At 42.0% G+C, this 21,599-nt stretch overlaps 8 protein-coding genes across 8 annotated transcripts; 3 read left to right on the forward strand and 5 right to left on the reverse strand.

Moving 5' to 3' along the window:
* Positions 1-504: 504 nt before the first annotated feature.
* Positions 505-1,509, reverse strand: EAE98_003153 (uncharacterized protein; the record flags this gene model as incomplete). Its single annotated transcript, XM_038950773.1, has 5 exons — positions 505-518; positions 578-1,052; positions 1,121-1,276; positions 1,330-1,416; positions 1,474-1,509. The coding sequence occupies 5 exons, from the start codon at positions 1,507-1,509 to the stop codon at positions 505-507; spliced, it is 768 nt and encodes a 255-aa protein (XP_038813302.1).
* A 1,309-nt stretch (positions 1,510-2,818) lies between these two features.
* On the reverse strand, positions 2,819-3,589 carry EAE98_003154 (uncharacterized protein; the record flags this gene model as incomplete). The annotated part of the gene is made up of 3 exons (XM_038950774.1): positions 2,819-3,019; positions 3,053-3,151; positions 3,251-3,589. 3 exons carry the CDS (start codon positions 3,587-3,589, stop codon positions 2,819-2,821), a joined length of 639 nt encoding a protein of 212 aa, XP_038813303.1.
* Positions 3,590-4,658: 1,069 nt separating this feature from the next.
* EAE98_003155 (uncharacterized protein) lies at positions 4,659-5,417 on the forward strand (the record flags this gene model as incomplete). Its single annotated transcript, XM_038950775.1, has 1 exon — positions 4,659-5,417. One exon carries the CDS (start codon positions 4,659-4,661, stop codon positions 5,415-5,417), a length of 759 nt encoding a protein of 252 aa, XP_038813304.1.
* Positions 5,418-7,183: 1,766 nt separating this feature from the next.
* EAE98_003156 (uncharacterized protein) lies at positions 7,184-7,546 on the reverse strand (the record flags this gene model as incomplete). Its single annotated transcript, XM_038950776.1, has 2 exons — positions 7,184-7,302; positions 7,369-7,546. 2 exons carry the CDS (start codon positions 7,544-7,546, stop codon positions 7,184-7,186), a joined length of 297 nt encoding a protein of 98 aa, XP_038813305.1.
* A 5,757-nt stretch (positions 7,547-13,303) lies between these two features.
* On the forward strand, positions 13,304-14,097 carry EAE98_003157 (uncharacterized protein; the record flags this gene model as incomplete). The annotated part of the gene is made up of 3 exons (XM_038950777.1): positions 13,304-13,529; positions 13,686-13,908; positions 14,010-14,097. The coding sequence occupies 3 exons, from the start codon at positions 13,304-13,306 to the stop codon at positions 14,095-14,097; spliced, it is 537 nt and encodes a 178-aa protein (XP_038813306.1).
* A 1,072-nt stretch (positions 14,098-15,169) lies between these two features.
* EAE98_003158 (uncharacterized protein) lies at positions 15,170-16,524 on the forward strand (the record flags this gene model as incomplete). Its single annotated transcript, XM_038950778.1, has 3 exons — positions 15,170-15,462; positions 15,520-15,975; positions 16,074-16,524. 3 exons carry the CDS (start codon positions 15,170-15,172, stop codon positions 16,522-16,524), a joined length of 1,200 nt encoding a protein of 399 aa, XP_038813307.1.
* Positions 16,525-17,810: 1,286 nt separating this feature from the next.
* Positions 17,811-19,219, reverse strand: EAE98_003159 (uncharacterized protein). The gene is made up of 4 exons (XM_038950779.1): positions 18,985-19,219; positions 18,898-18,935; positions 18,030-18,852; positions 17,811-17,956 (listed from the first exon to the last, which is right to left on the reverse strand). Exons 1-4 carry the CDS (start codon positions 19,079-19,081, stop codon positions 17,937-17,939), a joined length of 978 nt encoding a protein of 325 aa, XP_038813308.1. The 5' UTR covers positions 19,082-19,219; the 3' UTR covers positions 17,811-17,936.
* Positions 19,220-19,727: 508 nt separating this feature from the next.
* On the reverse strand, positions 19,728-21,059 carry EAE98_003160 (uncharacterized protein; the record flags this gene model as incomplete). The annotated part of the gene is made up of 2 exons (XM_038950780.1): positions 19,728-20,850; positions 20,912-21,059. The coding sequence occupies 2 exons, from the start codon at positions 21,057-21,059 to the stop codon at positions 20,168-20,170; spliced, it is 831 nt and encodes a 276-aa protein (XP_038813309.1). The 3' UTR covers positions 19,728-20,167.
* Positions 21,060-21,599: the final 540 nt, after the last annotated feature.

Below are 21,599 nucleotides of genomic sequence, written 5' to 3' on the forward strand. Positions count from 1 at the left end.
GGGAATGTTTGCAGATAATGTTCAGCTCTTTCTTAGTTTTACTGACAACATGTCTGCAACCTATCGTTTTCTTTCTCTCATCTTGATTCTTGTTCCATGCGTTGTACATCGGTATAGAACCCACATATTTTCGTCTTTGTATATGAAGAAGCTCTGCACGCTATTTCAGCGTAGACTTCTAAAGAGTATACAATGGATCAATCTCTTGGGGCAATAGAAAGTTAGCCTATAATTATACCAGCCGTCAAGAAGAAACACAAACATCTGCAAAGTAGGATGGACAAGAGTAGCTTCATTACTAAACCGAGTTGTTCTATCTTATGTCTAAGATCATCTATCCTAGCTTTGAGCTTTTGGTATGTCGATACTGTGTTTTCCTCTCAGGCTTGAGTTGCAGAGAACTCTCCTCGCGGAGGATAGTCCATGTGAGTGAATATTTCTTGGAGTTCAACGCCCTTATCTCTGAATTATCCATTATTACATTCATTCCATGTGCGATCAAAGTCAGTCAGAGATCTCTGGGCCACAAGAGCCATATGTTAGCAGTCGAAAAAGATAATTGGTATCAACAACATACCAGTTGGAACACAATCCAAAGCTTTAATTGTGGTACTCTCAGGTTGCGCAAGCATGAAAGACACAGAATTCGCAATATCCTCCGCAACAAGTGGCGGATATCCAGATGTGAACTCATCCATGGCATTTTGATCAAATTTGACTCTTTGAAGATGGAAATGTGTATTCACAACCCCAGGTCGGATTACCATGACGCGTATATTGGTTCCAGCTGTTTCCATTCTTAGACTATTACTGAAAGCTTCAATACATGCCTTGTTGGCATGATACACTGCTTCTCCCGAGAATGGAGGTGTTTCAAGACCGGTTACTGATGAAACGTTTAGGATTGTTCCTTTACTGTTGGGAATCATACTTCGATTGAGGACAGAGTGCGTGGTATACATTGTGCCGGAAATATTGGTTGTGTTCATTTGGTCAATGAGCTCAATAGATAGCTCCCAGAATGCAGCGGGAGCTCCTAATGCTAGGCCGGCCTGGCCACAGGGTAAACATTGATTTAATTTTTCTAGCAACTGATTTACCTCTTATGAGCAGCACCTACGTTATTAATGAGAATATCGATTGATCCAAATTCAGTCACAGCAAACTCAACCGCTTTGTCAACATCTTTGTAATTTTGAATGTCAATTGCAAAAACAGAAATTCTGGTTGAAAGGGTTTTTGACAGAATCTTCTCTTTAATCTTGTCCAACTTGTCCTGGTGCAATCGTTAGCTTATTTCTACCAAGATTTCGGCAAAATGAGACTTGCTTTACTACGAGAAAGTAATACAACGTTAGCTCCGTCATTTGCAAGTCGTGTTGCGACCGCTTCTCCAATTCCCATGGATGCACCAGTCTAAGAGAATAGAGATCAGTAAGTACTACAAGTATAACGAGATCCATATATCCTTACCACCAAAGCCGTTTTATCTTTCAAAGGAAACGACATTATTATTATTATTATTATTGTCTTTTGAGTATTTCTCTGTACAATCAATCAATGTGAATGAACTTTGTCGTTTATTGAAGTAGCGAAATATATATGCCAACAACATGTTGACATACAGCATCTGTGTTGCTCATTTGGGATCTTGATGATAAATCAATGTTGCCGAATGTCTCATAAACAAAGATTGATCAAAAGTGATTGGCACGCATAGAACTCTCTCCTGGCTTTCGACGAAAATTAGATGCTATCGCCGCCGGCCCACCAAATTTTTCTGGGTCTGAGGAAGCTTAATAATAGGCTCGATGTTGATGAATATTCGCTATTGGCTCATTAAAGGCTTCTTTTGGTGAGGTAGAACTTTAAAATGACGTTTTCCCGGACACCGCGAGTCGAATTATGAACTCTGTTTCGATGGGGGTTGGTTCAAATCAGAGTAGTCGGGTAACCACGATACTAGAAGACTGGTACCTAGTCAGCATATGGTTATCTGGTACTCTAAATAGTGTCTACGAAGTATTAACTTACTTGTCACAATCACTTATATTGGATTTTCGACACAAGACATAGTTGTTTGTTTGCCAAATTATGCATAATTCGAGATATGAGGCACAAGTGCGATCGAATACTAATAAATCTTTATCACAAAAGAAACAAGCTTCCACCATTCGAGTATATCCTATAAGGCATCCCGATATTGAAGAAAATAAAGTATGCCGGTATCTTTCAGATATCGATACATAATCTCTCATGTGTTCTTTTGAATGGGTCATCAGTCAGAGACGAGTTAGATTTTGGGCAGAGAGAAGTTGCATTGCCATATCGCCAAGATGAGCTGTTTCCAATGAAGTCCAGATTCGAAAACCGTTGCCAGAACCACGGAAAGGCACCAGAGGAACGTACTCAGAAAGAAGATCTGGCATGATTCTGTTGATGAAATTGGGCCGGTCCCTTCCTTGGAGATAAAGGGAGCGAGGATGATTGGTAGATGGTGTGTGACTGGACTCGGGACGGAGTAAATTGGTCGAGGCCTTTTGGGAGAAAGATCCCAAAAGCAAAAACTAGTAGAAGTTTCTCATATTTCGGGGCTTTCTGCCACAGTCGATCTGGAATGTGAGAGACTGGATCGTGTAGTAGAAGGGATGTTGAGGGGGTTAACCTCGAAGATTTAGTGACAGTGTATTAGCTTACCCCTCTTGAACACTCCACTAAATTGGCCGAGCTTAGTGTGAACATACCATGTTTCCTGTTCGTTGGAACTTTCTCCACTGCTTACCTCAATACTGAAATCCTTTTCAACGCCTACCACGAATCATTCCTTCTGAGATTTCATAGCTGCATCTGCCAGGAAATCACCAACTGTGGATTTATCGCCGACGAAATCAATTTTTGGGCCTTCAACAGATTCATTCCTTATATTAAACTCACTACGAATAGCCCCCGAGCGTCTCAACATCAGATTCGTGACTGGCAACTTGTTGAACGCCCGTATTCTCGACCAGCCACCCAGAGACTGGAACTCTTTAAAGTCAATAGTAGATCAGACGTCATTGCTACCACTAGCCACAACGGCAATCAAGGGCAGCTTTCTCAAAGACTTCCGGTCTGATAACAATCGACGCATCTCCGCCAAAATTGGCTTGACCTGTAGATAGTGTATGTGGAAAGTTTGTCCATCAAATTTGGGGCGGCGGCTTGATCGACCGTGTATTATGATACTAAATTAGTTTTTGTCATGGCTAACGGATGGGTCAAAGCAAGAGAGTAATGTAAGAAGTGTATGGCGCAGTCCATGAATACGTTCGAAACTGTATGATGTTCTCTGTTTTGAGACTGTTATGATGTTTGCACTTGATAGCTGTAACGCTTTATCATGCTCTTTCATTTCTCCTATTATATTTCTCTCAATGAACCAATTAACAGTCCAGCTGGAACGATCTTCTGCTTTGGAGCCCAAGAGAAAGTCAAAATGATAAGATTTAGCATACAGTTTGTCGTAACCTACACACAGCGGACTGTATGACGAAGAAGACTGTGATGTCGGAAATTGGTCCATATTAGACACTGTTGTCGATTCGGCCATCGTATCTAGCTTAGGATATCAGAAGATTAGAACAAAGCTAAGACTTAGGACTATATTGCAATTGGCAAACGAAAAGGTGTTTGAAAGAAGTCGAGAGTGTGAAGGTTTGATGTGGAAACAATCACGTGTTTATTCTGCCACGCGATGCCGCCTTTTTAACCTAACACGCGTTTTATCCCTTGTGGTCGACGACGTGTATACAATCATTCATCCTTTTTATGAAGTATAACAGATTGTTTGATCTCGAGACATTATTTCTCTCGATTCATACCTCGTCTTCACCCAGCTACCCAATCGCATTTTTTTTAATGCATTAACCTTGTGTCGTCTTCTTACGCCGCACAGGCTTGCCAAAAGGAAAGCTTGATTGTGGATTCCAAAAATGCGCCACAAGATACAACACTATGTCTGGTATGCGCCGCCAGATTTGTCTAGCTGATAGTTCTAGACTAACGGACACGTATGCTGTCGATCATGGCAGTAGCATAAAAGGAAATAGATGGCCTCAATATTCTATATTTGATCTCTCAGAATTGATCGCCACAAACTAACGAATGTTTTGGCTAAGCTTCAAATTCGTCGGACAAGTCGGCAAAAATGTTGCGATCCAATGAAATTTGAGATTTTGATACACTTATTGATCGGAAATATTGCATTAGACTTCTCCAGGTCGTTCCAAACGCGTTCTGTTTTCTACGACAATGATACCACGCGCACTGACTTTGCCGAGGGACAGTGACGGCGGAGAACGAACGGGAGTCAAAGCACTAGAAGCTTGTTTGTTGAAACGACATTCTGTACGGTACTTGATCCATGGAGGTTTGCATGAATTCAGATCGGTCTGGATGAAGAGCTTCCGGTGTAAGGGTTTTCGAATATCTGCAAAGTTGCGATTGGAACACAAGTTTGTTCTTGCCGTGTATATATACTCGAAGATTGCACAGATTCTTCCCTTCTTTCCCCAGCGGTGCTCATACAATTAATTTCGTGTTCTCTTATCAATTCATCTACAAGGACTTTACTATCTCAGTCTTCATTCTGTCTACATACTACCTAAATTACATTCAATATGCGTAATCAATCCATTCTTTCCTTCGCGCTGGTCGCATTCGCCTCTACCTCCCTTGCTACTTCATCTGTGGTTGAGAGGGGCATGCCAATCGAGGACCTTCATGCTGCAATTGTTTCCGCTGGTGCAGAATTCGACCAGCTAACAGCGCGTGGCCAGGCTGAATTTGCTTCCCTCGCTGCCTCTGCAGTCGAAAGAGATGTAGAAGCGCGAGCAAACGATGCCGCCTCACTACTTGCACTACTCCCGGCAGGCCATGGTTCCTCGAAACGTGAGCCAGAAGAGGAATCCAAAAGAGCAGATAGCGCCGCTGGCCTTCTTGCTCTTCTTCCAGCAGGGCATGGCTCTGACAAGAGAGCCGATAGTGCAGCTGGTCTTCTTGCTCTCCTTCCAGCTGGCCATGAAAAGCGTGAGCCATCTGAAGAGGAGGTTAAAAGGGCTGAGAACGCCGCTAGTCTTTTAGCTCTCCTTCCAGCAGGCCATGGCGCTGACAAGAGAGCCGATACTGCCGCCGGCCTCCTTGCTCTCCTTCCAGCAGGACATGGCGCTGATAAGAGAGATAACGCAGCTTCTCTTCTCGCATTGCTTCCTGCCGGTCATGGCTCCGACAAACGAGAGCCATCCGAAGAGGAGGTCAAGAGAGCTGAGAGCGCCGCTAGTCTTTTAGCTCTCCTTCCAGCAGGCCATGGCGCTGACAAGAGAGCCGATACTGCCGCCGGCCTCCTTGCTCTTCTTCCAGCAGGGCATGGTTCTGGTTAGATTCGATAGATTCAATGTGGAGGACAAGAGACGGTATCAAACGACTATAGTGTAAGTCAACACAATTTGGATGATTTCTGTTGAGCTCAGAAATTAGAATACTGCTGGATACGGTTTTTATAGATAATACGCTCCTTTACAACTCCAATAATTAATCATTATTTTACAATAAAAACACTTGTTCACCCGTGAATTCGCTAGCAATCAATAACATTATAGAATCACTTGGGATCCTATGAAGTCCTGCGATGTGTTCTGCGGATTTCTGTTTCATATTCCTAGTTGTCACTTCTTTCTTTGCATGATTTGACTTGGTTCCCCTTTCGCGGAAGGAAACACATACTGCTCAACCTATCCCATTACCTTCTGTATTCCTCTCGAATTGCCGCAAGACGCAGCAGTGAGAAAAGATCCACACAAACTTCAAACCTCTCATTTTCTTTATTCAAATAAGCCACTAAGTGATGATGAGCGGATTTCTTGGAGCTGTCCTCCCTTCCCCACAACTATTGTTTCCTCCTCGAGTCTAAAATTATGACGATACGTTGCACATGCTGTTCATCTCCGCTTTCCAAACATTAGAAGCCTGTAAAAGCCTCCCTAGCTCAGAGCCTTCCCGGAATTCGCTAGATGATTATTTGATTTATTCTCAGCTCATCACAACGACATCACAATTGCATAGAACCTTCTGGTGCAAGGTCCCTCAAAGTCAAAATTGACTTTGGCGTTATTGGCTTCTCCGATATCGTTTTTGATAAGACGTGATAGTCTATGCTAGCTTACTAGCCCAGTGTTCCTTACTTGCTCATAATGTCATAACAACACTCCCAAGTCTATGGACCATGAATCATGTTTATTTCTGCTGAACTTATAATCATTTGTATCATGCTAGCTTGGTAGGGGTTGTGGGAAACATCCTTATTAATGTCTACCGACTCTGATTTCTTCTACGGTACTACCGATGTTATGTAGTGAGCTTAGATTATAAACATCAATTGCTGTCTCAAACCTAGGAATTTGGCGATGTTTTAACCCTACTCGGCCGCAATCTTTCTCCACAATCAGGAGTTCCATCGTTCTTCAAACGTAGTTTGCTTTTCTTGGTGGCGTGAAAAACAGTAATGTCTCTCATTTGAAGTCTTGTTCTTACTTCTTGTTAGAAAACATCATAATCGTTAATGACTCGGACTGATATAGTATTCATTCTAGAATCTTGCCTGCAAATTGTCAAGGCAAAGGAATGAGATTGTATGTATACATTGTATCATTGTATCTTTTCATTGCCTCCCACTCATCCACTGCTTGCCGTAATCAATCATGATTCATCTGTAACTTTCCATCGACATTTACGCAACTCAATTTCCTCCATTTTTACAACAACAGAAAACATGTTGATATGAGATCGATGTATTGACATCTTTTTACGTTTTCTCGAGTTTCCTAGACATTTGGTCCAAGATATCACTTCATTAAAATCCAGAGAACAAGAAGCAGAATCACTGGATTTGCATCCAAAATCGTTTTGCTGTCAGGATGTAAGAAACTGTTTGTCTATACAACAAGTGACAAAATAGTCTAAAGATAAATTACAATATAAGATTCCCTCCATCCTTCAAAATGGCATCAAAAATCGGAGAAAATACGCGTCCGTCCTCAATAATCATACAGTACACCAATCCGTACCCTTCAACCAAATTTTTCGCATCAACTCCAACGCCCGTCCAAATGTCCACATATTCAGACCTCCATCACAATTAACCTCCCATCTAAGGAGGGGTACAGATAACTCCATCGCCTACGAGAGGAGTTTTGCAACATGCAGAGTCTTGTCCTTGAGCGGCACAGTATGCTCGGAATTCTTGTTTGGTGAAAGGAGTAATGGCAGCTTTCAATTCAGTCAGCACTTGTATACAGAAGTCATGTTCAGGGTTAATGTTAAAATAAAACGTACGAGTTGTGCAGGTCTGGTTTATAACACCGGCAAGAGAGGTTTGGCAGCACATAGCAGTGTCAATAGCGGAAGTGCAAAGGCGTTCTTGTTGCGCCGTTCCATTTTGACGGGATTCGATAGGAGATGCAGCTGCGATGGCGCTCAGGATGGCGATGAGTGTGGTGGTTGTGAATTGCATTTTGAGTTTGAGGGTTTGTGATTGAAGTGTTTTGTTTGGATTTTAATGAACGTAGGATATTGGTAAAGGAATGTAATGAATGTAATGAATGTAGAGAAGATGAGATGATCGATGATGGGCAGGAATAGAACACATACTTATAGGTTTTTGCCATTGTCAACAACAACCATCTATAAGTCACTTACAAGATTCCAATGGATCTTAGAGATCTCCTGTCTCTGAAATTGATACCATACCCAAGAAAATCTCGATTCCCGGAAATCTCAATTTCCTGCATCAACTCATCGAATCCAAAACATACTAAACTGTTTTCAATTAAGGTTAATATTAACATTTGAATTAAGGTCAATCTGTTTGAATTAAGGTTATCTCTTGTTTCCTCGTTCAAGACGGAAGAATCAGGAGAAATATCCAATACTCTATCCACTTTCACAATCCATTCAATCACATATCCGGACCTTGTTCCATGATAGTAAAAGTGTGATTTGGATTTGGTAAGTTTGATATGGTACGCAGATAGACCCGTTGATAAATCGCAGTTTGGAGGATCTTCGGGAACTACCAGAGCTTAGTAGATCGTGAACGGGAAGTGAAATTATTCAGCCCACAAGATCGGCTATTTACCCAAGGTTGATTGGCAACGATTCAAATAATCACGGGTGCCCAGCCTTGGTCAAAGCTACCTATTAGCAGCTAATGCGGCTGAGTGCGGCTGTTGACACCACTTTAAAGTATTGCCCCTGACCTCGGGAACTCAAGGAAACTTATAGAATGATTCTCCGTGAAGAAACATGCGTCACTAATTTAGGCCCATAAATGAATGCGATGATGTAAACAGAGATGCCACTTGACTTGCCAGCATTTAACGAGGCGTGCAGCGACAACATTAACAGAGGTTCATGAATGGCGGGTATTGTATCCCTCACAAATTGATATATTAAAATACCTAGGTACAAGCACAGCTTCAATATATGACATGCCATAACTGAAATCAGGGTCCAATGATTCAAGGATCTAGATTCCATCAGTACGTAACTATTTCAATATTATCGTGAGAGAAGACGTGAACACAAAGCTGCAGGTAGGTGCAAAGTCAGACAGGGTGAATAGTGTATGGGCAGTAACAAGATCATTGATCGGAAGCATCTAACCTGCGCTTCAGTCAATCCCCAATCTGATGAATGCCGGTGAAGTAAGACCACGGATTCTCGGCCAACAGAAAGTTCAGGTACCGACTAGGCGCAGAACTAGCGATTTTAAGGTCAGTGGCAGTTGGTACCATTAGAGCCGAACCACAGGACTCCTCAGAATGCGGGAAAATGCTTCATTGGCCTGGTCGCTCATCTGATGTTATACTTCTGAGAATAAATGATACACTCAAAAATCAGCTCCGTGAAAGCTACTTAACGTAATTGAGTCAGCGCGGCCAGTTACCACATCTCCACAATTACATTGCCTTTCAATTTCCTCGCAAATGTAAATAAATAAAAGGTCCTACTAGCAATAAGAACAGCATGAGAGGAGCGGTTGTGGATCAGTCGCTGGAAACAACCTTTCGGGAACGAGCACTGGGGAGATAAACGAAAGAACTTTTCTACTGTATATGGATTAACGCATAGGTTTCCAGACTACAGAGGATTCTTGACTTGTCCATGGGAGCCTCCCTTGTTGTTTTTACCTCTCAAGTATCTCGTCCCACGCGACATCCTGAAGGAGAGTATGTAGCATCTAATGTTGGGAAGAATTCGAATAGTTGTACTCTGAAAACTACTATTACACACGCCGGCAGGAGACATCAATTACCTTTGGCAAAGATAAGAAGACGAAGTTGGATGAAGCAGTGCCAAAATGATTCCTTTGAAGACGGGTGTATAGAGAGATAAGTTCTGAATGGTGGCGTTGGAATGTCTCTGAAAAATCCCGAGTCTAGACAACAGCCCCCAATATAAATCGTCATAGAATTCATCTGAACTATGAATAGTGATGCGAATCCGTGGAATTAGGTAGGATAATGTTCGACTTCATTATGGCTCATCCATATCGTATTGAGTGTTGGCCGTGTAGTCGTGAAACGTGGGCTATCATTTAGAACGGCCTTCAGCAGATACCACTTCCTTGAGTTGCAAATGTGCCGTGTGTAGGATACCCGCCCGTTAATTGAGTATTTGGAGGTCTCGTGTTTGACGTCGAAGCGGAAATGGCGAATTGGACACTGAGGATTGCCTTCTAGGCTCGCTGAACATCATATAGGGGAATCTCATCTAGTCGCCCAAGGTATCTTTTGGTGGACAAGTGAAGAACTCTCCATTTACTCTCCAGCTCAACATGATCATTGAAGGTGCGGAATCTAAGATTCAGGTGTCCATTGTTGAATGGAAAGAAAGAGTTCAAAGTTGCAGGTTTGTGTATTGTTTGCAGAGCGAGATGTGGTGCCACAGGCCAAAGCTTATTTTTCTTCAGCCTTGCCAAGCCTAACCCGGAAGGGCCTAACGACATCCCTTCCACAAGACCACCAGTGGTTGCACGGACTCACGGGACAACGTGACAGGAAAGCACAATTTCATACCAAAAAGAGCTATCTTAATAATTCAATTAAAATTCAATATATCATTGAATTCTTTTGAAATTGAGATATATAATTCTTCAAATATCAAATAATCTTTCTTTTAGATGTGATTTGAATGAAATACAATTTGAGCTCAAAATACAAATAGTACACTTTCCCACCAAAATTTTTGGTAGGGAATTATATATTCTATTATCAAAACTTCAATTTTGATTCTTTTGATTTCAAATTTTTTTGATATAAAACCTTTATACTTAAAAACTCTTCGTTTGAATTTCAAATAAATTCAATTATAATTTCAATTTTGATTGAATTATTAAAATCGCTTTTTTTGGTGTGAAATTGTGCTTTCCCTCTTGAGTGTCCCGTAAGTCCGTGCACCCACTGGTGGACGTAACAACCAAAATTTCCGCACATCTTCGCATCTATTCTACCAATATAGGCTCATGGTCCTGACGTAAATATAATGCGATATGTCTACATTGATCAAGATTCTACAATCCTAGCTATGTGGAACGGCAGGCTGGCTTTTTCATATGCCTCCAGAATATTTGCTATTCATTGATCTCCAAGCTCTCACTATTCGATCGTCACTCTCCTATTATCTATACATTCCCCATACTTTCACATCCGATAGTCAGTCGGTTGTTCCACTGTTTATGTATGGGTAATGCAGTCTTTTCATGGGCAGCATGTATTCTAACGATTTTACCAGTCATTCATATCCTCTGTCCCGGAGGAATAGCAAATATGGTTACCCAGTGGGCAGACCTGTGGATACAGTACATTTCCGGTCTGGCATGCGCAAACATCTATCCTGCTCTGCGTTCTACAACTTATATCATGGCTTTGTCATCGATTTCCATACTCATCGGTATGAAGTCTAGAGAATATGCAGAGGAAAGATCAGCGAGGTAGATTGGCGGCTGCGCTTCATCCCTGGTGCGATATAGGTTACATCGTACAAGACAGGAACATTGCTCTTGATGTGATTATATCAATCCGAAGATGTCATCAGCATGGTTCCCTTGCCCAGATACGATATAGATTGGACTGTTATCGTTATTTGTTATGTCAGACCATGTGTTTGGCAAGGCTCGTGAAAAATTATTCCCAACGACTTGGCTAGTTGGCTATATTGGAAAATCTCTTGGGGAATTTTAGTACTATCTTGGAGCAGAGGGTGATCCATTCATCATTTTCTATAGACATCCTGGTCCACTTCCATTTCCTCAATGTCATTGGCCATTATTTGTGATTATTTTTCAATCATTTGACTATTCATGTTGGTGGCGCAACACAAGCTTTTCAAGCAGAAAAGTCTTTTCTTCACAAACCTATTTGGTGACTCACAGGAAAACGAAGTTCTTGGATTCTTATTCCTCAGCCTCAATTTGCAATGTATTGCTATCTTGCGGTCACCACTATAGGTTTCTTCATATATCTTTACCGATGGTTTGATCAGATATCTTCTTTGCGTTGTTCTGTTCACGACTTTATATTATGGTTACGGGTGGGAATGACAATGTTTTCCCTTCCTTGCACAGTAACTCTTCTACAATAGTTCCAACGCAACGGTTTATGCTCAGTATAGTCTGACGTTAATGCTGGAGCAAATAATGAGACCATTCAAGCTGATTTGACGGCATCCCGTCTCTGGCTGGAACATATATCGCATACTTGATCACAACCAATATGGGATAGAGTGCAACAATAGTACATACGTTTTTTCGGAACTATGATACTTTCAAAGCAGGAAGGTATTTCCTCTCGTGTAGCAACCTTAAGAAAGTCTTTCAACCGTCTTTCCGGTTATTCTGGGAAAACAAGAGAGAAGTTATTGCAAATTCTGACATGGATCCACATTATGTGTTGGTAAATGGTTACGAAGAAATACATAGTTGGCGGTATACCAATATTCTAGTATTCAGTTTTGATATGGGGCCGGCTACTTATTATGGTGTTAAATCTGCACTTCCTTGGTTGGGATCACTAGTGGGTGTGTGGTTTGACAGGATACTTGTCAATTTTCGATAATTTTCTTAGAAAAAAATTCATTCTTTTATTGTTTGATATCAGCATTCACATTTTGAACCTTCACAGCCCAAATGCCCGGCGCGGCCATCGGTGCAATCTTCGACTAGATCATCATAAAAACTATTGTCACAAATCAATTCCACATATTCATTTCTGTTGAAGGACCTAATATTTGGTCTAGACAAAACGACCATCAATACAGTACCCCAGCCATAGCATGGTCCATCGCTGGCGACATGTTTTCCATAGGGGCTCGCTACCAATGGGTAACAATCGTTTCCTTCTCGAATTCATATATAGTATCAATTCCCTTCTGTATCATCTAAGAGAGAACTCGAATTGAATTTTTTAATTCCATAAACCTTTCTGTCATTCTCTAGTATTTGGGTTGGCTTTTTGTCGGCGTGAATTCGTCCATCACTTCCTATTCCGCTCTTGGGTCTTTCGCACAGTATTTTCTGCGCAACTATAGCCCCAGTGATTTTGTCAAGTGGAAATATTTGCTTAGTGCTGCATTCGATGGAGGAACGCAGATGATGGTTTTCACATTGAGTTTTTGGGGGAAGTGGAAAGGCGCATTATTTCTGGTTTGAAGAGGGAACAATGGAGGATTTGCGGAGAGTAAGAATGTGTATTGTTGCATGTATAATTCTGCGAATGGATGAGGATCATGGGAGTTTTACATTCACATGGTACCACCTTGTTTACGGCAGATATATCCTGTGATTTCTAGGTGATACTAGGTACCATTTGCTTTTGGCTTATTCAAGTATCAATCTTCTTATCTAGCAGAAATTAAAACGTCATTTTGTTCAGATGTTGATCATTCAATCCTTCGACTCAAGCTTCCTGATGTTTTCGTGTTTTTGTTGACGTATGTTTCACCTTTGTGTAACCTTATTGCTTGGCGATCATCACTTGACAGCGACACGCGAAGTTTAGTTCATCACCTCAGATGTAAGTTTCACAAGTACATCAATATACTAAACTTATTAAGAGAGTGTCATATGCCTTTGATGTGCATCTGATGTACAGGGAAGAATAGAAAAAGGGTACATATATTTACCAATGCCCATTTCTCCTCCTTTCTACATCCCATACCTGATATTCTAACAATTCCTTCGCCAAAAAGTCAGCCTCCAATTTAGTCAACAATGCATCGCCCTCAACTTTTTGTCACCTCTTTTCTGACCCTCCTCACCCTTCCCCTCTCAGTCTCTTCCCAGACGGTCTACCTAATTCGTCATGGAGAAAAGCCTTCAGATGGCGGCAACGGCCTCAGTGCCCTCGGTCTCCAAAGAGCACAATGTCTTCGCAATGTCTTTGGTAATGAAAGTAATTATGACATCAAGTATATAATGGCTATGACGCCTAAAAGTGGTATGTTTTCCCTTTCCATTGCTTTCTTTGAGATACTCTCGGTAGCATTTTACATCGATGGAGATGACATCTGTATAACTCTCTTTCTCACAATTATTTCCTCGCAATCCGATCTCTCATCTCAAAATTCTCGGAAATCTAACACGTGTACATCAGATGGAGAACGCACGCGTCCACTCGATACAGTGCAACCCCTAGCCACGGATCTAAATATCACAGTTGATATTTCATGCGACAGAGATGACGCAGATTGTGTAGCCAATGTCGTGAATCAATATGAAGGGGAAGGAAACATATTGATTAGCTGGCAACACGGTGCGCTGACCGACATTGTTAAGGCTTTGGGTGATGAGAATGCGCCCAAGTGGAAGAAACATGCGTGAGTTTCTCTTTTTGCTTTTTTTTCTGAGTCAGATGATTTGGTTGAGGGAGGGATGAGACATTATTTTTGTCACGGGAATCATAACTAATTTCATGTAGATACGATACCATCTGGACAGATCCAAAACCATATACCGGTCTTACCGAGATAACATCCGAGAATTGTCCTGGATTAGATGATAATTAGAAGAGGATATGAAAGAGTGTAGATTCGTATCAGAACGAAAAATAGATGAGAACACAGATTGCTTCTTGGGTGGCTGGTTATGAGAAATGGTTTTTTATAGAGGAGAAGAAGGATGCGTATAGAGAGGAATTAGATTATATAATTAGGGGTGTGATTGAATTAGAGTTGTGAAATGACCGTCAAGATTGTTAGAAGCACGCACGTGCTTAGTCTGGCGTATTCGTTCTACAGTCTCTTTTGTATGTTAGTATAGTTTCACATAGAATTCAAAATAAATTTTAATGATTTCATGATTGGTTCTCAAATACATTCATTTCTAGAATTTCCCTCATTTTTACGGAGTTGATGTTCGGATTTTTCATCCGCCGCGAGTCGGCAGAGTGAGAGTGGAACAATGGGCGGGATCTTCTGATCGCCAATTAAACATCAATATAGAATAATTCAAGGCGGAGCAAAGTGGAGTCGGCGGGAGATTTCGAGTATTCACGTGATCATAATGCTTCATTTATTTAAATTCGTCTAGTGTGTTTCATATAGGTATACGATGCTGATTTACATAGAATTGTTCAATCTCTTAACCATAAGAAAGCCGCACTTCATCATTCGAGAACAAGATCAAAGGTGGGATAAGCGATGCTTTAGATATATAATTTGATCTTATCGAATGGTCTGGTCTTTAATTGTTCGTGTGGGCAGGCCATTCTGAAGATCTCGCCGGTGGGTAGGTAAGGCTTGCATGGATGGATCTTGGCCGTGAGGGATTGCTGGTGATTCGAAGTAGGGATAACTACAAGGAAGTATAGTACAAGGAGATTTGAACGGTACTTGGCTCCTTGAGTAAGTGGACAAGAGCTTCTTTACCATTTTCTTGATCGCTTTAAAGATCTCTGAATTCTTTAATCTGTCGTTCACTCGTTTTGCGTACTCACTCTGGAAGTTCTTTTTCCTGACATTCTTTTGATCGAACTTTGAAAGTTCAAATCCACTCACTTACCATCCACGCTCATTTATTTCTATTCTTCGATCTCTTCCCTACCCATTTAGGCCATCAAATTCACCATAAAATTATAAAATGATCGCACAAATTCGTAATACCGCAGCTCTGGTAGCTCTCACATCTGCCGCCAGCGTTCTGGCTCGCCCTCATTTCAGTACCCGAGCCACTCAAGCATCAACCGATCTTTGCGGCGATTATGATTATCTCATTTTGAACAATTCGCCATGGATTGTGTATAACATGTTGTACAATGCAAATCAGATCGTGGGAAGTCAGTGTACATATTATGATAGTATGATTACAGGGAGTGATGGGACTGCTGAGGTGAAGTGGAACAGTGAGACGGATATCACTTATGTTGAGAGCACGTATGTAGTTGAAACGATATTCCTAATTGTGTGTTTCATGTTGACATGAAAATCTAGAAACAATATTCCCAAAGGGTATTCTTTCGTCGGCCTGACCCAAAATTTGGAAACCCCTCTCACAGGCATCGCTTCCATTCCTACAACCTACACCTGGACACGGTCCAACACAACCGCCTTTAAAGGAAATGTCTGCTACGATTTCATGACCAACGATGTTAAAGGTGACTCTACATCGAGCTCCTCCCAGGAACTCATGCTCTGGCTCCAATACCAAGGTGGTCAATTACCTATTGGATGGGCTGATGGAAGCGTAGCTACCATTGACAATTTATTTGGTACAAGCTGGGATTTGTACCAGGGTGTTAATGAAGATACGGGTATCACGGTTAGCAGTATTTTGCCAAAAACACAGTTTGAGGGAACCTTTGAGGGTGATTTGAGAGAGTGGTTGGTTGCGCTTGTGGGACAAGGTCTCTTTACTGAGAGTACTTATGTTAACGTTGGAAATGCTGGGTGAGTTTTCCCCTTTTATTCTGTCTCAGATACCTCTTTCACAGCATTTTATTGGATCCGAATTAGGGATGAATGATATCATACTGACAAAAAGAAAGTACCGAATTCTTTTACGGAAACGCAATCATGAACGCAACTCTCGGTCTCCAAATCGATCTCGGTATGGCCACCTCTGCAGCAGTTAAAGTAGCAGCTGTTTCTTCAGCATCTTCAAGTGCAAGCCAAATCGCTTCTACTTCAGCGGCAATCGTTCCATCAACTAGCTCATCAGTCGTTGCTATTACTACCTCCGCTTCATCTGCACAAGCACCAACCAGGACCTCCTCCATTGCGGCTGTATCTACATCAGCAAAGTCAAGCACAAAGTCTCACCATGTAGCTACTCCTTCAGCGCCAGTTGTTGAGGGATCTACTATCGCTTCTGCATCTGTAGTAGCATCAACCAGTATAGCTGCTAGCTCGGTTGCTGGTATTGAAACCTCTGTTTCCAGTGCTGCTGTTGCTGCTCCAACTTCGGCCGATGAAGGAGATGATGAGTGTGAAGTCTAAATGTGTACATAGTTTAGACGGTTTCACTGAATGGAGCAAGTGGAGCATAAAGAAAGTATTAAAAAGAAAAATATAGGAAGGGAGGAGAAAAACCTATTTCTTGTACATACTATACTATAAATATTTTTAGACGCTCATGTTGGCCAGCACTTATTTTTGGAAGAAGAGAATATACGTCTCATTTTATATACTTCGAGCTTTACACATACGACATTTGAGAAATCATTGAAATCTTACATTGCATCTCGTCTGAAATAGGTGATGTTCTTCTCGGTTCAAAACAATGAGATTTATTAATCTCTGCTGTCGAGACTTTACCCCACTTTTCTAATTCGGTTGAATGCGTAATGGTCGCTTCTACTCCGCGGATGGGGTTTGGAGGAGGGGAGGAAGTTGGAGGAGGGGAATGCCGACCGGGATAGGGAGTAGACGGCATGATATTGGTGGTGCGTTTACATATAAAGCAATCTTTTCTCTGGGTTGAAGAGGTTGTTGCATGTAGAAAGTAAAAGAGAAGAATAAGAAGAAGATTAGTGGCAACAAAAATTGATAAGTAGAAAAACAACAATCTAGGATAGATAGATTCCCTTGCTGCATTGACCAAGTTGAGACAGTTACTCTCTGTGAGCTCTTTCTCCTCAACTTTTCCATGCTCGTTCTACAAGTTCATTTTTCTATCCCGTATCTTTTCTTTTCCTCTGCCAATTCATATAGCCCACTCTGATCGAATGCTCAATAGGACAGTGTTGGCAAACGCTACCACTCAGCCCAGTAAAGAAAAGAAAAGGAACAAAATAGAAGCATCTACCACAACATCCTAATAAATACCAAGTACGAAACAAAATCCACCCTCACAAACAATTCTCTAAATCATACGAGCAATAACACAATCAAATCAATATATGAATATAAAACCAGTACAAACACGCGACTGAAAGAAACTGAATATGGACGAACTAGTAAATATCCACACGGACTCTCAGCCCGATACTCCAGATTAGAGGGCATTTCATAGGAATGCCAAGAGTGCCAAGAGTATGGGGTGCTACACATGATGAAGAAGTACCGGAATGCGGGGTATTTTTGCCGGTGGGTGGGGATGGTATTTGCAAGCTGGGATGCGGGTTTGTATGGAATGAAGGGGTATGGGTGATGGGTTTTGTGATGGAGGGTATGAAGTGGGTCGAAAGATTCAGGTGGGTGGGTGATTGGGTTATAGGTCAAAGTCGTAATCATTATATTTCAGATACAAGAGAGTAGAGTCTCAATCGAAAGGACAAGTATAGTGCAGGTGATTGGTTCGATTTCTATTCTTCTCACAAGGTACCAAATCTATCTCCTCCCTACCATCCCACAATAAACCAATATCTCCATCACAACTACATCCAACCGAAATCTCTCCCCATTCTCCATCACGAAGGCAAACATTGACCTAAAAAACATTAATTATCTCATCCCTAACCCATCTCTCCGCTCCCCACAACAAAAAGAAAAGGAAAACTTACTATAATAAACACTACTAACAACACACTTACTCCCACTCGCACAAGCCGTCGCACCCGTCCACCCCTGCCCCCCACACTGAGCATAAGCCGCCGCGGTCCCGGTCCCCGTCGCCACCGCAGCACTACTCGTCTTGGAAATCGTGCTCGTACTCAGCGTCGACGACGACGTAGGTTTCGCAGTCGAAGCAGCAGCAGAAGTCGACGAACTCTTCGCAGTGCTCTGCGCAGCACCACAGACAAATGGCGTAGGGCCCGGAATCGCATACGTGGTGAGCGTTTGATAGATGTTAATCAGGATTCCGGGATCGCTCTGTCCGTATGCGCCGGGAAAGGATACGGTGCTGGGAGTTGCGGTTCCGGTGCCGCCCGATACGTTGATTTGTGCGCATTCCATGTATAATTGTGCACCGAGACTGCCTCCTGCTGAGTGGAGCGCGATCAATTCTGCTCGTAGGAGATATTGTCCGTTGGCTATGCAGCTTGGTATGGTGATAGGCTGTACGCCTGCATTGTTTATGAGATCTGTTGTTGCCCATTTTTGTGTGGCTACGTTGAGTCCTTGCTCGGAGATTTTAAACCAGCCGGGTCCGTAGCCAACGTCGGTGGTTGCGTCGTCTACTTTTTTCATGTAGGCCATGACGGGACCGAGATGAGATGGGTCGAGAACATAGGTTGCGTCGTTTGCAGGAGTACTATCGAGAGTGTGGCGCCAGATGGCGTTTACAGTGCTACCGGCAACGACATTTATGATATTTGAGGAGGGAGTGGTAGGATTTGGTCCACCATTGCAGGCGACGTATTCAGTTGTTACGTCGTTTATGGGCTGGAGATGTTAGGAGTGATTGTCTGGTGTGGGATGAAGACTTACTCCGTCGTATGTTGGGGTTCGGATGGCATAGCTGGTATCTATTTGCTGTGAGTGAGGTATTTGCCAAAGAGAGTATAAGAGACGAACTGTAAAGCGTGCCACCTGATTGCAATTTCATGAATATCGTATGTGCAGAAACATACGATAGAAGAAATGAAAAGGGTATGATAAGTTGTAACTTCATGATTGAATCTATTTATTGAAAGTTTGCCGTGTGTAGACTGATTCTGGAAACAACTTTCTGCAGAATGAGAAAGGCAGATACTTGATATATATGTATTAGAAGATGGTTTTCAGCCACGTGGTTCTGTATATGGGCTTCATCACTGCCCGAAACCCCCGGATAAACCTAGCCGCCACCATCTATGCCAAATTGCTGCCCGTAAATTCTCATGGTATTTCTTGGCGCTGCAAGTTTCCAGTCATATAAAGGTAGATATCAAACAGCTTTCTGCGATGTGAAGAGCATCGCCAACTCTAGATTTCTTGACCGTACCAATGAAAACATCCTATAGTCGAGAAACGACGAAACACCTCCATGCTACGCACATAATCTAGGGTAAAAAATTAATCACACTAATATAATTTCATTTATTTCCTGCCATGTGAACAAAGATTCGGCTGAGACGACAATAATTCCGTCTTAATATACAATGTTACTACGCTGACCGTAGACGAAATTGCCTAGTTGACCAGTAATTGGTTGATTGTCTGAACAAAGCGTGATGGGGGTATATGTCAAAATCTTAGCGGGAGGTGATTATATTATAGATCGATAAGCTAGGGAATCTTGACACGACACTTGCCGGAAGAATAGATGGGAAAATGGAAGGATAAATAGCCCGACACGGAGCTAAGCGATGGCATACACGTGATAGACAGCCTTTTCTGCACTTGCACAGTGATTGACAAAATCGAGATCACGAGTGAGTAGTATTCTCAATCGTGGACAAATATTGCGCTTAAACAGAAAGTAGGTATGGTATAACGTTGATAAAAATAATTATTGTGTTCTTATCCTCCAATGTTCCATAGGTTATCCCTATACTGCTCATGTACAATGCTTGAATCACCATTAACTCCATCAGAAATGAGCTAAGCTGATCGTTTTTTTCAGTACTATATCCGACAAAAGAAACTCGAGAGCGCCCTCCCCCCCATCCTTGGGTTATACCTGCCCACGAAGAAGAGATATTCCAACCCCTAATTCGACCCGACAACAAATGAAATCCTTTATCCATCCTAAATTTTCATATAATCTTTTCCTTCCCTATACCTCGCTCAATCCAATATAGTTATCACCCATCAACGCAACTTTCTTTGGATCCACCCCATCTTGAAAAACATCTCCTGCATGTACAAAGTGAAACATACACTGCACAATCAACATCTGTGCTGTATCCATGATATACATATAATACTCGTGACTCATCAGTGTCCCTGTCGACCCTTGTGAGAACTCAATGACTCTGTATACACATCTGACAATGATCAAGACCGCGGCTGCGAATAAAAGCATGAGCAATTTATGCCAATGTTTTTTTCCATTAGCTGGGATATCGAAAAATCTTGGATGTGAGCGCATGCGACGTTCGAAAGTAATGGCGATGACGAGGAAGATACTGAAGAAAAGAAGTTGTACGAGAAGGCCGCCAACGATCATCTTTTCGCCAGTTGAACTCATGCTGGCCGTTGCCATCATACCACCCCCGCCAGATTGCATGAGAAAAGATACGACATCTCCACCAACGAACACTTTAGTGACGTTTTTGGGAGAGATCACGGATGCAGATGGTGCATTGACGAATAAGACGATCCGGCCGTATATCATGTAAATGGTTGCTGCGTAGAGAGAAGGTGGAAGGATAATGAGGAGAGATTGACCAGAGTAGAGCATTATGGAAGAAGTATCTTTTGCCGACAGATATCGAAAGACATAACCGGCAGTCATCACTAGGTTCATTGGTTAGAATCCGTCTATTAAGAAGTAGCAGAAGTTTGATTGGGTACTTACTGAAACCTCCGACTACCATGGCTGTGTAAAAGTAGGTTTTCTTTCGGAACATAGTTATGAGATGATATATGGCACTCGCTCCAAATGATGCAGCGGCAACCAGTGCAATGGTTGTGCCAGGTTTATAGGCGTAAAGTACGTACACCATTTTGAAGATTCAACGAAGTTGATTGATCGATGAGACTGAATAAGTAAAGCACTAATGAGTGTATCACGAATAGAAATGAAAAGGTAAACGACAGAACAAACACTCGCTCAGAATCGTAAGATCATAAGATTGCAATTGAAAAGGCAAAAGAAGTAATGAATGTATTTGCAGATAAAGATGGTGTTGAAGAAGATAAAGATTGGTGTTTGTAGTGGGAGTATAATCATAATATGTACTCAAATGTTAAACGCTCAAAAATAGCACTAGATCTTTCCAATGACTATTGCTACAGCAATTGGAAGGGTTATTGCATATTGCGGCCATCGTAAATCGTATTCGCGCTGTCCATTGAGGCGCATGCAAACAATGATCTCCATACCACAATCATACTTACTTAAATTGATACCGGTAGAGACCCTTGAGAAGATCCATGAACATGGCCGTTGAATCCCAAAATAGAGCTCCACTGGGAACGCCTAGGCTGAGTTAAGGATCAAAAGTCCAGCCAGCATTGAATACGTGAAATCATTGGTAGAGAAT

This window comes from Botrytis deweyae (genome assembly GCF_014898535.1).
Source record: "Botrytis deweyae strain B1 chromosome Unknown BDEW_005, whole genome shotgun sequence".
Taxonomy (NCBI): Eukaryota; Fungi; Ascomycota; class Leotiomycetes; order Helotiales; family Sclerotiniaceae; genus Botrytis; species Botrytis deweyae.

Bases quoted from the DNA above. Each gene is read 5' to 3' on its own strand.
- EAE98_003159 (XM_038950779.1), bottom strand. From the start codon at position 19,081: ATGAAGTTACAACTTATCATACCCTTTTCATTTCTTCTATCGTATGTT. The intron at 18,853-18,897 runs GTAAGTCTTCAT...TAACATCTCCAG, and splicing joins GAACCCCAACATACGACGGA to CCCATAAACGACGTAACAAC. The intron at 17,957-18,029 runs GTAAGTTTTCCT...AATGTTTTTTAG, and splicing joins TGTTAGTAGTGTTTATTATA to GTCAATGTTTGCCTTCGTGA.